The sequence below is a fragment of the Patella vulgata genome, chromosome 1 (genome assembly GCF_932274485.2).
Source record: "Patella vulgata chromosome 1, xgPatVulg1.2, whole genome shotgun sequence".
NCBI classification, from domain to species: domain Eukaryota; kingdom Metazoa; phylum Mollusca; class Gastropoda; family Patellidae; genus Patella; species Patella vulgata.
In genome coordinates, this window is record NC_065879.2 from 36,767,545 (window position 1) to 36,784,737 (window position 17,193).

Below are 17,193 nucleotides of genomic sequence, written 5' to 3' on the forward strand. Positions count from 1 at the left end.
GTCTCCTCGGCCTGTCCAACCTCGTGGGCTTTCTCCGGGCCCTCCGGTTTCCTCCCACTGCTAAAGACCACTACGCGCAAGCAAATTATTGAAATACAAATGAACCATGTATTAGTCCCAAAATGACGTAGATTGTGTCGAGTGGACGTTAAACCCCATTTCTCTCTCTCTCTCTCTCTCTCTCTCTCTCTCTCTCTCTCATATATATAGTGTGATTTTATTACTAAACGAAATAATGACATGACAAGTTGTTCACTGTTAATAGTGGGAACAATGCACGCTTTAATACACTGCCTCATAGCAATTGATGATCATATTTTTAAAATACAATAACTGTATCCCCCAAAGCTCAGTACAGTTCCCCTCACAAGTCTGCCCCGTGGTTTCACATACCCTCAGTCTATTTCCCCTCTATCAATTATGGACTTGAATAAGTAGTGGTATTTGCGGGGATATACGTATTGGTTTATATCTGACCAAAGTCGAAGGTTTATAGATTTCTACGTTTTTTTCTTTTTTGACACCCATTAATCATGATGTGATATATAGGAACCTAAACCAAATCATATATCAACCGTATTTCAGCACAAAAGGGCGGGAAATACACCTCAATGCCGTCTGCCACAATTGCTGCGATGTATGAATGATAATGAAAGGTTCGCGTGATTGGATGTAATTACCAGGAAACCTAACTTTAATTGGTTTGTTTCTGTCAAGGATTTAGATGAAAAAGAGTGTTAAGATTATTATTGAATAATTTTCACAATAGAAAACCCGGAATAGACTTATTTATAAGCACTTACATGTATCTATTGAATTCAGTCGAACCAGTACGTAGATTGAAAAAAACACATCTTAACCAACATAAAAACGGAACCAAGATTGGGTTCATTTAGTAGGAGAGATTAGTAGAAATTAGTCAATACCATGTTGCTATTAAATAGGTGGTGTGCTTTGAAATGAAAGTCACCAATATTTATATTCATTTTATCAGATCTGAATAACTGTTTTTTTTCGGGGTTGTTAATAAAGGTTATTCAAATTGGCTTTGGTGCCATTTTCTCACGACAGTAAACATGCACTAATTAAAGATATATTATTCGAGATTAAATAAAGAGCTGGCTGTTCTCACTATAGTAGTTTATAATAGTTAAAATCTAGATAATGTAAAGGGAATTTGCTGAAAATTTCAGTCAAATTGATCCACTCTGAACCGAGAATTTAGCCATTGAATTTTTGCCTAGCCTCGATCATCATTACAAAAGTCAGTACGATAAAAAAAAAAATAGTCTCGAATATCCATTTTATGATTTAATCATGAATGAAAATTGAGCAGCAAATCGGATCCTAATCCAGTAAATATCGCAGGCTAGCGATGACATGGAGAGTTGATCATGGTCTGGACAAGTTAATTAATGTCTAATTAACAAGACCTGCAATAGGCAGATTTAGCTCTTGCATAATGTATGTTTAAAGGATAGATCAATTGGGTTGAAACACAATTTTGCTACCAAGTACAATCACTGAATGAATCATAGACGGTCTATGATTCATTCAGTGATTGTACTTGTTGGTGGAGAATGAGATACGAACTGCAACTGTAGTATTATTATTGTCTTCGTACCAGATCATCTTGTGAACCTACCAATTGAAACTACCAGAAATGGACAAAACTGGCTGATGGCTGATCGACTATTGGTCACTCGACATATTGCTAGTGTTGTGGGCATCTATCATGAGAGGGTTGAGCACATTATCGCCAACGAGTTAAAAATGACAAAAGTTTCTGCAAGATGGGTGCCAAATCTCTTGACTGCGGATCAGCCACGTACCGTGACAATTTGTGCCGTTTTGAAGCAGGTCCTGATAATTTTTTTGCCAGATTTGTAACCATGGATGAGACATGTTTCCAAAAATGAAAAAGGAACTAGCCGGTGGTCATTTTCCTAGTAATAATGACGTCATGTCACCTGTGAACGACCTTTTTTGTGTGACTGAAGAAAATTTCTTCCTGACCGGCATCCAAGCCTTACAACATCGTTGGCAAAAATGTGTACACCGACTATATAGAAAAATAAATGGAAACCATCGACTTTGTACAGGTCTTTCAGACACCCCTCTTACCGTTAGCCGGGACGTGTTCTAGCGGTGGCTCAGCGAGTAAGACGTTGGCTCGCGGACCTGGATGTCCCATGTTCGATCTCCGTGTTCTCTGAGAAAGTTCTTTGATCTTTGGGATTTTCCGGTCCCATTGTCAGCGGAGCAAAACACAGGACCTGGCAGGGGACAACGTATATAGTCGTTCTTATGGGACGAAAACCCGATGTCCCATGTACCGTGAACGTAAAAGAACCCTTGGCAGTTAGAATTCGGCAGTTTTCATTAGGCCACTAGTAGTAGCAGAACAATGGACGTTAACCATTATTTCATTTCAACCAAATATTGGCAAGGTAATGATCCTTTTGATCGCCCAGTAATACTATATAATAATTATAGTAATAATACATTTATCAACGAAAACTTGTTAGGTATATGAACTTCATATTTGCAAGCAGACCAAGAGGGTGCCCAAGATGATGAATTTTATATAAAAAAAAGTTTTATTTTCAATCGGCTATGTCGTACACCGCGATTTTGTTCTTATCAGTATGCACGATTAAAGATATCCTTCATAATCCTTTCCGGATAGCTATTTACGGCCACGATATCTTGATATTTGGACAGACGTATAATATGACGTCTTGAAAACCCGGATATTATTTCCGTAAACAAATCTGTTTGTACTGCTTAGAAAGTAATTCGCATTCTGATCATACTTCAATAAAATCGACCTGACTGTGTATATACACTCTAAACATAGTGTTCCAAAAATGAACACATAAAATGGCCTTTCAGAACACACAAATGTAACAGATAATGAACACGTCATATGTGTTTTCTAAAGGCTTGCAGAACACCTGTGATCTGTCAGAGAACATAGTGTTCTGTATTGTAAACGGTATGTGTTCTAGTAGAAAACATTACTGTTCTACTCTCAGAACGCCTTGCGTGTGTTCTAAAGACCCCCACTGAGAACACTTTGGACACATTGGACGGATGTAACAGATTTAGAACACCACAATAGTGTTCTGGTGGATATTGTGAACACGACCTGTTCTGAAATCAAAGAAACGGTCTTCTTGGCTAAATTTAAATAAAAACAATTAGAAATATAGATAAATGTATTTAATAATACATATACATGTTACTCTTGATAATTTGGGTATTTGTTATATATACTTCTCAGTGATTTTATAAATGTTTTATATTTTTTACTGGTTTCCTTTTTGTACGGCTCCTCCATTACAAAGGTTTGCATTATCCCCAGTACCATCGAAAAGGGTATTGGATACTCTAAATCAAACATATAATATGTTGCCAATAATTTTAATACCGCAGTCATTACACCTCCCGCTTTTGCTATTGACGAAAACACGGAATCAAAAGCAATAAATATTCCTTGAAGTTCACTTTCAGTTGAAAAAATGTGTATACGTGGTGCTTCCAGTTCCTTTGTATTTAATACTGCGGCTATATCACTCTCCAATACATCCTGAAATAATACACAAATAATACAACTTTAAATTCATAAAGGACACATAGGTACTTCACATTTCCTATTTTAAAGTGAGAATTATATTTTCATATATTGTAAACTCGATTAATAAGCCTATTACAATATTAAGATTTAACCTCAAACATCAAAATATAAATTCTCGTAACCATCGGTTTCATATATCCTTAGTATAGAAAACCGATGGGTATGAGAATGGAAATATATTACAAAAATAGTCCATATTCGTAGACAAATAGCTGTACACCGTCCATTGATTTCTGTGACGGGGGGGGGGGGGGTAACATTTTTCCCGACAAATTACTTCTTCCCGACAATTTTGATAACTTTTCTTAGTTTATGTGTATACTAACACAATGCATTCTGAGTTAGAACACTTAGTGTTCTTTGACACTTCGCCGCGTCACGTGACTTCCTGTCATGTCTACCGCTCATCAAATTTTCTCAACCCCAGCGCCTACCAAAAAAATGTTAACCCTTGCCGTGAGCATATATTTTTGAAAAAATAATTATTCCATTTCTTATCTCTAGCATATACACGATAACCGTTACGCTATACGTTACATATTGGGGTAAAGTTACCTGATAATTTTACCTAAACACAAAATAATATACTCAAACGGCACAATGTCTGAAGGCAAACTTGAAACAAAGCGCGGGATTCAATGCGCATGCTCTAAAGGGTAGGTAACTCTAAATACATAAAAACCAGAACACATTGTGTTCTCCCAAAGAACACCAGATGAACACTAGTGTGCTATTTTAATCCGACAAGAAAACAGTTTATTTTTTGATAACTGTTTTCATTGATAAATAAAAAACCCCAAATTGTTTATATAAAAATAACATTGTGTAAAGTTAACTACAGCAACTAACAGTAAATATACTTTCATTTAATGTGAAGGCTACACATATTTTATGAGTGTAGTCGATGAGAAAATGAGACGCGGTGTAGTGTGTGTTGTATGTTACTTTTCTAATTTGTGATATTCAAAACGTAACATTAAACAATTTGATATTATATAGCATATCCATCATGATCAGAACACATCGCTAGAACACTAGTGATCTCGTTGAGAACCACTGAGATCTCACATAGAATACGGTGTGTTCTTTTTAGACCTATGTGTTCAATATTAGAACATACATGACGCGTCATGTGTTCAGCTATGTTTAGAGTGTATCATTCAGTTGTTCACCAAATTGACCATAAACAGCAACCAAAAACAAGGTCCTTCCAGTTATGTTATTTCGTGTAGACCGTGCTTTACATATATAAAACAATAAAAAAAGTGAAATATTATCACCTATTTGCATATTCTTGCCGAGATATAATCGGTCCTTCCCAGTGGCATGAGAAGGATTTCCAAACGGATTACATATTCGAGGGTCATGCTCTCCTCAAATATTTACCATAGGTCGTTACAGTCAGCAGATTTCTACGGTCTATAATTCATATACACTGACAACGTTCATAGTATTACGGTATAGACGCAATCCATAGGCCATTCACGCTGTTCGAAAACAACAGCCCAGCCCCTTTCTTGTAAGTATTGTATAAGGCATATTAACAATTTACGATAAATAAAAAAAATACCAGTGATTAAATCTTTAAATTACAGCGATCTATTCAATTGGGTATCTACACCCTTAATCCGTTCTCTGACGATCTCTATATGACAGAGATAAATAATGTTTAGCGGCTCCTTTATTATACTATTGTTATGATAATCCACCATTAACTATAAATACCAGCTAATATTATGTATGACATATCCTCGTATATACATACAGAGGTTGTGTATATTACTTATATACTTATCTGTTATTGGCGTAGTGTGGTTGTCAACCGACAAGTCTATTGATGGTTTATCGATGACGGCGATTCGCTATTCATATTGGTCACCGTTATTCGAGTATAGTTTAATCCATTAATGAGAAACTTGTTTCATGGAGTAGGTCTTGTTAATGATAGTATGTGTAGGTTCTTGAATATTAAACACTTTATATAAAGTGTCGTGTTTTTTTTAAAGGTGTAGTTTTGAAAATCAATGCGTGTTATGAAACAATAATGCTATACTATAGTTTACTTAAGTTAAAAACTGCAAAGTGTGGATGTATATGTTTGTTCATTTAATTAACATTATCAACAAACTAGTCAACTAAACATAAATCAAAATGAATCCCCGACAGAAAGAAGTGTTTCAGACCCATCGGAACTTTATAATTAAGAACATCATATGGACAGAAGATTTTGCTGGTTTGTTAAAAACTCAAGGTCTAGTGACTGACTCTATCCTGAATGATATTAGGGTAAGTATTCCTAACGGGTGGATGAATGGAATGAATGACAGAATGTAAGAAAGGGTTTAACAACCACCCAACAAAAATTTGGACATTCCTGTATATGCATGCGCCAAGATCTCTTGCTCTTTAAAAGACGGTGGTAAAATTACCCCCCCCCCCCCTTCAGTTTTTCTGGCCAATACAATCTTTACTTTGAGCGATGTTGGTGCCAGCGGCAATACTCGTGGCTAGTTTACATAGACGTGTTGCGAATTCCTAAATCCATAGAAAATATATTGAAGGCAATTGAAGAAAAGACATTTAACTCTCTTAGAACAATGTATTTTATTTACACTTTTTAGAATATCCGATCCCACTTTTCAGTTAAGGAGATTGCATGGTGACACAAGTTTGTGGTACTTCTGTATTGCGATTCTTTCAACTGGCGTCTCCATGCTAAATCTATGTCTGAATTGTGACACTTGACATTTTGGTCCTCGACATATTGTCTTCGTATTAATCTGGATTAATGGATTAACAAGATTAACATATGCTCATATTTTAGCAAGGATCAATGTCAACACTGGTAAGCTACATAGCATTATGTATATACTACTAGTATGCATACCAGAACGCCGGTGTTGTCGAGCGGTCAGGACGCTGGTCTCTTGACTCCAAAGTCATGGGTTAGAATGCCTAAGTGGACCGAGAAAAACATCAAAGATTTTTCAAGTTCGACCTTCAATAGTCAAGGGTGGCGCTAGCGGGCCTAACAAGGACAGCCTGTCAAGTAAATCGAATGATACAAAAACTGAGATCCTTTCGTGTACACAAAAGAACCCAATACAGTTGGAAATCGAATAACAAGTTGAAACGCCACTGTCCTGGGGAAATTCTCCTGTCTCAAACTTACCGAAATATTGTTTTGACGGGACGTTAAACCCCATTCCATTCCCACTGTAAAGACTGACAGAGCTGGATTAATACCTAAATGTTCTAAGCACTCGCAAGATCATGGCGTTCCCGTATAAATGTAATTAAAAAAAACAACAAACATTATAAACAGTAAAATAAATTGTTATCTTTCGAACCTACATGCTTGCTCAATTTAAAATAGCGTTTTCCTAGATATCTTATCGCACAATCCTTGATAATGTCTCACACATGCGGATTAATGAAATAAAATAATTTTAATTGAAATAACATATTATACTTGGTTAAAATGTTGTCTTGAATGCTCATGAGATGATATTTTTAATGTGTATCCAGTTTTTGTTTATTTTCGCACTTTCTTCTAGAAAATATCGACTAACAGTAAATAAAATGAAAGTAAATCTCTTGAAATCAATAAGCGTGTCAACGTATTGATCTAAGGTCTTCGTCCTATATTGTTGTTTATTGTCGTATTTATTGTTTAGAATAACTTGTGTTTTCGTCTTGTAGTAAACGGATGTCTCTAGCACGAACCTGTTTCATATTCGACTAAATCTGAGAGGAGAGTGAATCAATAATAACCCTGCCCAATTAAATGTCTGTAATAGTACACATTGTCATAGCAATGGTAACGAGCACTATCAGTTAAAGATACACAATCATGGCTTCGAAAATTATATAAATTATTCTTTAGGCGTTTATTCACATGGCAGTCCCATAAGCAACTCTCCAAAATGACCGAGACACTGAATGGATTAGACCATCCGCGCCATATAATCGGTTATCGATAAAATAGACGTACTTGACAATCGGCTATTTCTTGTCAAAACTTCAAACACCGCCATGAATGAATTAATTCGAAGTGCTAAATCGATTTTAGTTTTCCTTTTTTTTTTAAATCGGATATCTCAACATTGATTTTACTTAAGGGTCTATATATAATTTTAAATGTAGGCAAAAAGCAGCATATCGAAATAACAATATGAATCGAAACTTCTGTTACGTAAATGAAAGCAGTCGTATCATTTTACAACCTGATTGACAGAACAAAATCGGCGGGTTCGTATTGTCTGTACGACATTAGTACTGTTTGTTCTATACGGTGTTGGTCAGTGCAGCTGTGGTGTTTATTAAATAACCGAGAAAAATAATAACTGCTCGAAACATTATATGATGATTGCATGATATGACACTATTGAAATGATGTTTACGTTTAGCTAACACACGTGTGTATAGGTATTTGTTAAGAATGGTGTTATTGACCAAATCAGAACTATAATACAGTCTCACATACGTCAGGTCGTCACTGATGAATGACACGTCGTTATTGTTAACATTGGTTGCTTTATAATGCTGGCAATGGCTCCTAGTAATTCTGATTTTAAAAGTCGTCTGATATGTAAGCCAATGTTAATAAAGACGCACGAAGTCGCTATCTTTGCTAGCGCGGTTAATGACGTCCGTTTTTAGTTTTCGGATCGCCATATCAGCCACAATTTGTAGAGAATGCAGCATACCGTAGCATTTCTATATAGAGGTATTGTATTTTGTCCGGCGCATCATACCATAATTCATTCATAAGGTTCATTCTATTGAAGAATCTAGGAAAAAAAGTCACAGGTAAAAAAGTCACAGTAAAAAAACACAGTAAAAAAAACACAGGTAAAAAAGTCACAACTTATATATATTGTATTGTAGGGTGAGTATATCTTTGATCTTTTAAGTTATTTGTCTTTGACAGTCCAGGCTGTCGTCGCCCAGGATGCCATCGGAAATCCACCTGGAAGGTCAAGAAGAAGTTTGTAAAGATGCAGACAAATGTGCTATAATGTCTTAAAATGTCAGATGTGCTGATATGCCATATGTGCTAATACGTCAAATGTGCTATGATATCAAAATGTGCTGATTTCTAAAGACTAAAACAGTCTGGTTACATCTGTGTAATGAACATATGTGTAATGAAAGGTTAAATATGTGTTATTGTTTATATTGTTATTGAATTTGAGATGTAATAAAAAAAAAACTGTGACTTTTTTTCCTGTGTTTTTTTTACCTAGGCAAATTTGTGACTTTTTTACTGTGACTTTTTTTCCGCGTACCCTATTGAAACTCCAAAGCATACAATATTCAAATTATTCGAGGAGACGAATATTATTAGTTCAATGATCTAGTTCCATCGAGCCCCTGTGTACAAATTAGATATAAAACTAACAATTGCCATCGGTCTGAACCGTTAAATCTTGTCCGATGGTTACCTCTGAAGTTTAACCCGACGATTCAAAATTACCGATATACTATTTTGATCGAATGTAATATTACGGAATTTCTTTTTTGTTTTGCATAAATTTATATGTTTCAGAAACATGAAAATAGAGATGAAAGAATTAAAGTTCTACTGGATAGATTAACAATGAAGGCTGGTCAAGCTTATCATAAATTTTGTAATGTTTTACAAGTGACGGGTCACTACTTTTTGGCCGATTTTTTACGTGACGAAGGTAAGCTTCTTTTCTGTGTAACCAGCCATAATGTCTCTCCTTATACTCTTACATACTCTATCTACTTCACATTTGGAGTCAATAAGTCCGTTATTCGTGCCAAATGCATATCTTTGGTATTAAGTAATGGCCACTCTTGGGATGGCGTATAATTTTTGTGGGTATTGTGTCTATATATTATTTTTTATTTCGAGGTTATTGCATACAAACAGCTATTTTGCAGATATAGAATACTATTAAATGCCTGTTGATATTTGAGGGCAGTTACACCAATTTCCATCACCCCCCCCCCCCCCCCCCCCCCGAGTGTTCGGTTAAATTGTTTGGTATTTTTTTATTAAATACTGGCCTAATGAATATAATGAATACAAATAGGTCTGTTTTAGAGGTATTAGGTTAACTCCAAAAATATTCCTTCGATGGGTGCTCCCGTGTGTCCTCCATTAATATCAAAATTGCACCCAGCACACCCACCCCACTTAGCAGAAATCCTATCACTGCTTTCACCCACAATTGTCTCGGCCCAGTAATCCAGAGTTTAACTGGGTGTTTGTAGAAATATAAACTGGACAATGGCGTTACCAACAAGATCATGTTTTCTCAACAGTATATAGATAGCCATGCGAAGTGTGGAAATACGCCTACACAGCAGCTCAACAGACGCATATCTGTAAGGAAAACTTGGAAGTTGACCAAATTTAATAAGAGTGACAGAGTCTATGATTCTTCTTCTATAAATCTAATCTCTATGTATTCACAAGCTTTTTCCGGACACAATATGTCCGTAATAGAAAATCATAAATTGCTGAAAATAGACAGGGTTCATCCTTACCGGTTCAAATACTCCAATAATCTTAATCTTCTCGCAAAGTTTTCAGAAAGGGGGTGCGGCTGGACGAAAAGTCACAGAACACTGGATAACGATCCAAAGTCTATAAACCCAATTTGAAAAGTATCTGCTAAACCTGGAGCCTCTATCGCGTTAACAAGGTTTTCGGGGCAGAAATTCACAGAACGCTGAACAGCGATAGTGTTAGTAACACCAAATATTTTGAAATCTGTAGTCTAAGGTTTTCGGAACGGGGGGGAGGGGGGGTGGATACCTCAGGAACGAAAAGTAGCGAGTGCTGAAAATCGATAGGGTTAGTCATCTCCTGGTCGCAATAGGTCACCAAATTCGGAATAAATGAGTTAAAATATGTTTTCGGAAAATGGTTTTCGGAAAATGGTTCAAGCCAAATTTGAAAATAAATCTGTTAAAACTGTATTCTACTATCACTTTAACGAGACATTGTTGGCCGAGGGAAGGGCTTTAATGTGGGCGTATAAAAATACATAACTATAGGTTTCATATGTTAATATCCTGAATTAAAAAGCTGAACTTGTTGTTACAAGTCGGGTAATATAATATATGTTTAAAGTAGCTAAGTCCATAAGTCAATATCATCAAAAATCTTCGACATTGAAAACACGAATTCTTTTGCAATTTAAACCAGCATTGGTGTTGTGATCTTACCTGGAAAAGATTGGCTTCTGATATCCAATATTTAAGACAAAATAAACATTTTACTATTGGTACACGAATCGTGTACCATAATGCGTTTCAGCGCCATTTGTAACAAGGTGCTCAAAGAATGAGGCTAGACATATTCCACAAGTCATGTCAAACGGTGATATCATATTCTTATTTGGAGAGCATGCGCAATAAATAATATCGGTGTTGACTGGAATAACCAGACGCTAGAAACTGACTTGCGGTTGAGACTTCTGGCGTATTTCGCCGAACACAACTGGTGACAATTCACAGTAAAACGGACACGATTGAATGTAAAACAGATTATATAAATTCATATTACATTATTATATGTGTTGCGACCCATTTGTGCCAATTTCTAGGTCCAAAATATTAGCGATTTAGCTCCTTTAACATTATGATAAAATTCATAAACATGTATAGGACCTATCGATTTGTAATCAGATTCCTATGTTATTATAGAACCTGGGTGGGACAACGCCACTGATTAAATGACATAGATATGATTGTTAGTATACTGGGACACAATGAAAAAGCACCACTAATTTGACTGGAAGTTTTGACGAGACATAATGCAGCTTATATATGTAATTTTTTGCATGATTGTAGACTGAACATTTTACCAACAAGGAAATCATAACACACAACGAAGGCCTTACTAACTTGACAGTGAAACGTAAAACCATGCAGCGTCTCCTCATGGAGAAAACCGCTGAATGTCGACGGTATCACATCGGTGGTGGCGGAAGTTAAATAAAGTTATTTCACACATACACATCTTTGTGGGATCGTGCTCTTCACTCGTTACAATGCTGGTTCCAGTGGCTCTAATACTCACGCTCACTTGAATAATTGACATAATGGCGCGTTTTCGGTTTTCGTATCATTGCGTCTTCCACAAAAGTGTAAGGGTTGTATAGGCCCTAGCTTTTTTAAGAGCCAAATTTTATACTTCATATCTGTATCATAAAATCGTGATTGTAACATTCAACTTTATTTTATTCAATTCAGAATTAATGCAAAATTAAAGTGTATTCTCCAAACTAGATTTACATTAAAATGGAGCGATTTCATTGTGTTTCGGCAATAGTGAATGAATAAATGAATGAATGAATGTTGTTGTTGTTCTTAGTGTTTAACGTCGGCGTCCACCGAAGGTGATATCTCAGACAAGCCTTTTTTTATTTTTTTTTATTTATTTATTTTTTTGTATTATCTTAGCGCACGCGCAGGGTATTTCCTGTGGGAGGAAACCGGCGTACCCGGAGTAAACCCGCGAGGTTGAAAAGGCACCCCTATCTCCAAGCCACATACGCCCACACCAGGGATCGAAACCACAACCGCAAGCCAAAGGTGACCGGCCAGGTAGAGCTCGAAGCGCGACACTCTAGACCACTAGGCCATCCCCCCCCCCCCCAAAAAAAAAAGAATGAATATAACGTCCTATTTTATATACCACCTGGGCAAATGAATACCCGGGATACGCCATACGCCATGATATTTCTATGGCATCTAGGTAATCTGGTATAATATTTGTTAATATATAATAAGGAAATTTTATACTTAAATTCAACAACAAAATACTCGTTGATATATGGATAATAACTCGCCATGACACTTGTGTACTTAAACCGTTAATCATATGATGATATATATATATATAGGTAACAACATAAGTATTATTATATATCTGTTATACATACACATGTCAGTTGTCATAAACAAATTCATATGATACAGTAATTAAATGGAGATTTGCTTGTCACCAGGAGCATGTAATACAGGATCAAAAGATTAAAGAAATACTTTGTTTAGTAACCATGTAGATAAAAATGTATAATTTGATATTATCGGGAAATATTACATATACCACCTATATTTATTTGCAAAACAACCTCATTAAACTCCATTTATCAATAAGTATCAATGTAGTGACTCATCTGTGAAATAATTTCAGGAATCAATTCTTGCGTTCATTGACAAACATATTACGTATAAGAAGCATAATATTATATAAATGAAATTAAATGGGGTTTAATATTTAATTAAATATTTCGTTTAAACGAATTAATATTTCTTTTAGTTAAGTAGACTACTATCAATGTGATGACTTCTACTTATAACACATAACTCATTTGTCTGGTAGTCTGGACGATCGAGTCAATTATTCATTATTTTAATTGTATTAATTTATAGTGTTATTTTAGATTCTTATATCAACTAAATGTATACAGTAGGCCTACTCAACATATACATTTCACGGTTGCCAATCATTCAATGTGACCCCAGACTAACCCATAAGTGTTAGCCTGACAAGATTGTAACGTGAAATAATGAATTTTAGTTTGATAAAATGTCAATGGCCTAATCCCTATATGTGAAGAGTGCGTTTATAAAATGAGAAATAACACTGTACTTGTACTGATTAAGGCGAATATTTCTTCACCGACGGGACTGATGATGATTGTCGCCATGCCTTGTGCTACGGCCTACCCTTAATTCGATTTCCATCTGTCGGGGATCTTTAACGTGCTGTCAGTGGTGTACGCGGTGCCCCGGTTTATCGTTCTATCCGAACAACTAGGCTCATTTTCTTTGCCAGACTCCTTCCTAATCGACTGCCAAGTGGAAACCATGCAGACTTGAAATTCCCAATCACATGACTTATCAAACAGGTCTTCATTGTAATTTGCTAAGCTCTTGCCAGGGGTGACGCTTGCTTGACTGAGTAGGAAATTGTGTCTACTCGTTCATAGAGGATAGGAATTGGCAGTTTACGCAAAAGATCCCTTGGCAGGTAGACTTTGAAGAGGAGTAAGCGGAAACATCGCAAATAAATAACATCGCAAATAAATAAATATATACATGTATATAAATAAGAAACCCCTTACCAAATCAAAGATTTATACTTAAAATAAAAAGTTGTATTGTTTCCAAATTCTTCAAACAGAAATGTGAATCAACTCGATAAATCAACTCTAGGTTGCTAGAGAATAGTTTCAGTATGAATACTCCAAATTTCGAAAATAATTTACCGGTATATTTCAAGGGGTACATTGCATTGCTTAGCACATGACTCTGTAAATCGCACCTGGTTCTGTAGAAGTGCTTTTGATAATCTATCAAAATTTTGACGATGAAATCAGAAATAATCATATACACTGAACATTTTTGCCCCCCCCCCCTTTTCCCCATTGAAGCTAAAATCATGATTGGTAGGCCAAGGTCGGTGTAGTGAGCCCTTCTCTCTAAAAATTGCACAGAATGGTGGTTTACCTTAAAACATGACCTGCTGTAATGACTTCCTCGCCGACCCACACAACAAGAACACCCAAAAACTGCTGGCGATTGAAATAATTATTGTTCTGGTATTCAATAAACAAGGCCCTCATAAAAAAAAAAAAAATTCTAACGAAAATTTATTTTTGTGTAACTTGGTTCTACATTACAGAAAACAGCGATCCACCTAATGTTAAAGACATGTTGAAGAAACTCCCATTTCTAGCGAAAACTCTGAAAGACAGCGAGAGGAAAATGGTGGAATCTTACGTCATAGAAAAAGTAAGTAGATGAATAGAGTTTATTACTTAATGTTCGACACAGAACTGATGAAGACTAGCTCTGAATTTTATATGCTTCTAAATAATAAAAATATACGTTATGCGACGAACATCTGCTGCCGATTTCCCTAATACCACAGACTTTCTGGAATCAACTAAGCAATTACTCCAGGGCTCTTTCGATTCCCACAATACTGAATACAATATGTTCCTACTACTTCAAAAGAGATCATGCGATGACCTTTTGGGTAAAAACTGGAAAGAGCATTTTCGTTGATTTGCACATTATCTGATTTCTAATTTATGTATATAAAAAAAACCGCTAACAGTTAATTTCCAGAATCTGCCCACCACTTCCATTACCTACATTGCATTCGCAGTGAACAAAGACTATAGTTAAATATGTTAAATACAAATGGTGGACATAGTCCGAATTCGTTCACGAATGCAACAAGTAACTGTTTTGTTCTCCTGTTCTTTTTAAGATGCAAACAGAAACATTAAAATTTGTTTGGAAAAAAGACGCTAAGGATAAAGACAAAGCACTGGATGCCAAGTTAAAACAATTAGAAACGGAGGTACTGATGAAGGAAAAGGGTAAGATGGCAAATGAGCAGATTTCAGATCTCAAAGGGACACTAATGACAGCAACTGAAGAATGTGCCGTCCTTAAAGCGCAGATAAACGCTTTAAAAGCAGAGATATCTGCTCTGCGCACTCAGCACCAAGAAGATTTAAGTAAGCAGGTTAAATTCAGTATGGCTAATGAAAATTCTCTCAAAAGGGTCACTGAGAAGTTAGAAGAATCTGAAAAAGCTTTAAACAAAATCAGGATTCTGGTCAGGGATACTGCATCAACTCGGGATCAAAAATCGGAAAAGACAACCACAATGCCTGAAAATAACGTATCTTATCTCATGGACGATTTAAACTTTCTCTTATCGGAGTTCAAATCTTTATGCATCACAGAAAGAAAGTACGAAGATTTAGTACAAGAACGTGACTGGGTATTGGAGCAGATGGGCTTTACAGTAACCGAGGACGGCTCACCAAACCTAACCAAAGCTTATAAAGAATTCGCTAATCAGCATGAGCGCAATATTGAAGATTTGAGAAAAGAGATTGATAAATATGACGAGATGCTCCGAGTGCAGACGGACAAAATGTCTTTCATTGAAAACGTCAAGGATGAAAACGAACGGAAAACGGCGAACAGTACCGCCATTTGGCAAGCCGCTATTATGTCGGTGATGAGACGTCAGCTTCAAGACACCAAGGCCAGCAATAGAAAGAAGGATTCAAATATTTTATTTCTGGAAGAAGAAATCAGGAAGTTAAAAGATAAATTATCGCGATACGAAAATTTACTAGAAGAACAAAAAGAAAACAATCGCAGAAATCTTATGAATTTATCTGTCGGCGAAGATCTAGAAAACTTACGCCGACCCATCCCCAAAGATCCCCAAGAAAAACTTTACGTGAAATCTTTGGACAGTGTGAATGGTGGGGATGCATCCGGTGAAAGTATAATTAGTGTTAAATCGGAAACTCCTCGGCCAAAGGTGAACGCTCTTCCACCATTGAAATATGCTGTTCAGAAAATGAACCCCGGCGCCACTGTTCCGCGAATCCTAAAAGTCAGACCTCAAGCCTCTATACCACGAAGATATGAATCCCGAGCGTTTGGTGGAGTTCCCGAAGGTCTCTTTACCTCCCAACTAACTCTAGAAAATAGACGAAATAATAACAGCGTCAACGGGTTAAGTGAACTTAAAAATGTGAATAGGCAACGGGGTTCGGTTAATGAATTCCGATGAATGGCAGGAAATCAGTAGAAGACGGAATTATAAATGTAAACTATACAGATATTAAGGAAATATCATGGCTATAGCCATGATCTCACTGCTACTCTTTTCTGAACCTCGGATTTGTTTCGAGCATACTTTAAACAATACAACAGTCTTATATTTTTCAGATTATCAATAAAATGGCGGGAACTCTATTATCGCGAAGAATATTTGACTATTGATTTTGCTGGTGGACATTAGTTATGGTTGCGTTATATCAGCAGAAAAATTACTTCTCCGTGACAATTTTATGAGTGCTTTATTTTTTCTTCTATGCGAAAGTTATGGGCCCAAACTGGGTCGACCTATTTAATTTTCACGCTTTTGAAAATGTTAACCATTATACCCCCGCCCCACCCCACTATTCCTGCATTTGTTTCTGGTTTGGTGTCGTGGAAATGTGACATAATTGTATCTGACTGCCATGGATGTCGCGAAATTCTTATGTGACAATTGTTACTTGTTGGATATCGTTGAATTCGTGTGTACCAATTGTTACTGATTGGATGTATTCTTATGCGACACTTGTTATTGCTTGTCGAGGAACTTTTGCGTGGCAGTTGTTACTCGTTGTAATTCTTATGGCACAGATATTCAAAGAAACTGCATTTGATATTTAATAAGCTTTAATTGTGTTTATAACTTACATAGATAAATTACAATACTGGTATGTCTTTACATAATTTATTTATATTTGATAGGGATGGGGATATTACAGGGACTCTCCCACTGAAATTAGATGATGTTCTTTCCCGTGTTAAAATTAGTATCAGTCTAATGCTTAATCGATGTAGACCACATATTCAGTATTTATATTAGTTGGTGCTATTAGCAAACAAAGTGTGATAACAAGCTGGGTGAAGTACAAACACAGTGGGTAAAGCCAAAATACACCAATGGTTGACAATAGACAAAAGATTTA

At 36.1% G+C, this 17,193-nt stretch overlaps 1 protein-coding gene and 1 long non-coding RNA gene across 2 annotated transcripts; one reads left to right on the forward strand and one right to left on the reverse strand.

Moving 5' to 3' along the window:
• Positions 1-3,210: 3,210 nt before the first annotated feature.
• Positions 3,211-4,271, reverse strand: LOC130010419 (uncharacterized). Its single transcript, XR_007684568.2, has 2 exons — positions 4,196-4,271; positions 3,211-3,592 (listed from the first exon to the last, which is right to left on the reverse strand). It is a non-coding gene; the product is annotated as an uncharacterized LOC130010419 (long non-coding RNA).
• A 1,186-nt stretch (positions 4,272-5,457) lies between these two features.
• Positions 5,458-16,994, forward strand: LOC126832019 (uncharacterized). The gene is made up of 4 exons (XM_050562701.2): positions 5,458-5,926; positions 9,192-9,330; positions 14,316-14,425; positions 14,910-16,994. The coding sequence occupies exons 1-4, from the start codon at positions 5,792-5,794 to the stop codon at positions 16,239-16,241; spliced, it is 1,716 nt and encodes a 571-aa protein (XP_050418658.1). The 5' UTR covers positions 5,458-5,791; the 3' UTR covers positions 16,242-16,994.
• Positions 16,995-17,193: the final 199 nt, after the last annotated feature.

Excerpts from the sequence above, each read along its gene's own strand:
- LOC126832019 (XM_050562701.2), top strand. The coding sequence starts at position 5,792 with ATGAATCCCCGACAGAAAGAAGTGTTTCAGACCCATCGGAACTTTATA. Across the intron at positions 5,927-9,191 it reads CTATCCTGAATGATATTAGG|AAACATGAAAATAGAGATGA; the intron begins GTAAGTATTCCT and ends TATATGTTTCAG. Across the intron at positions 14,426-14,909 it reads AATCTTACGTCATAGAAAAA|ATGCAAACAGAAACATTAAA; the intron begins GTAAGTAGATGA and ends GTTCTTTTTAAG.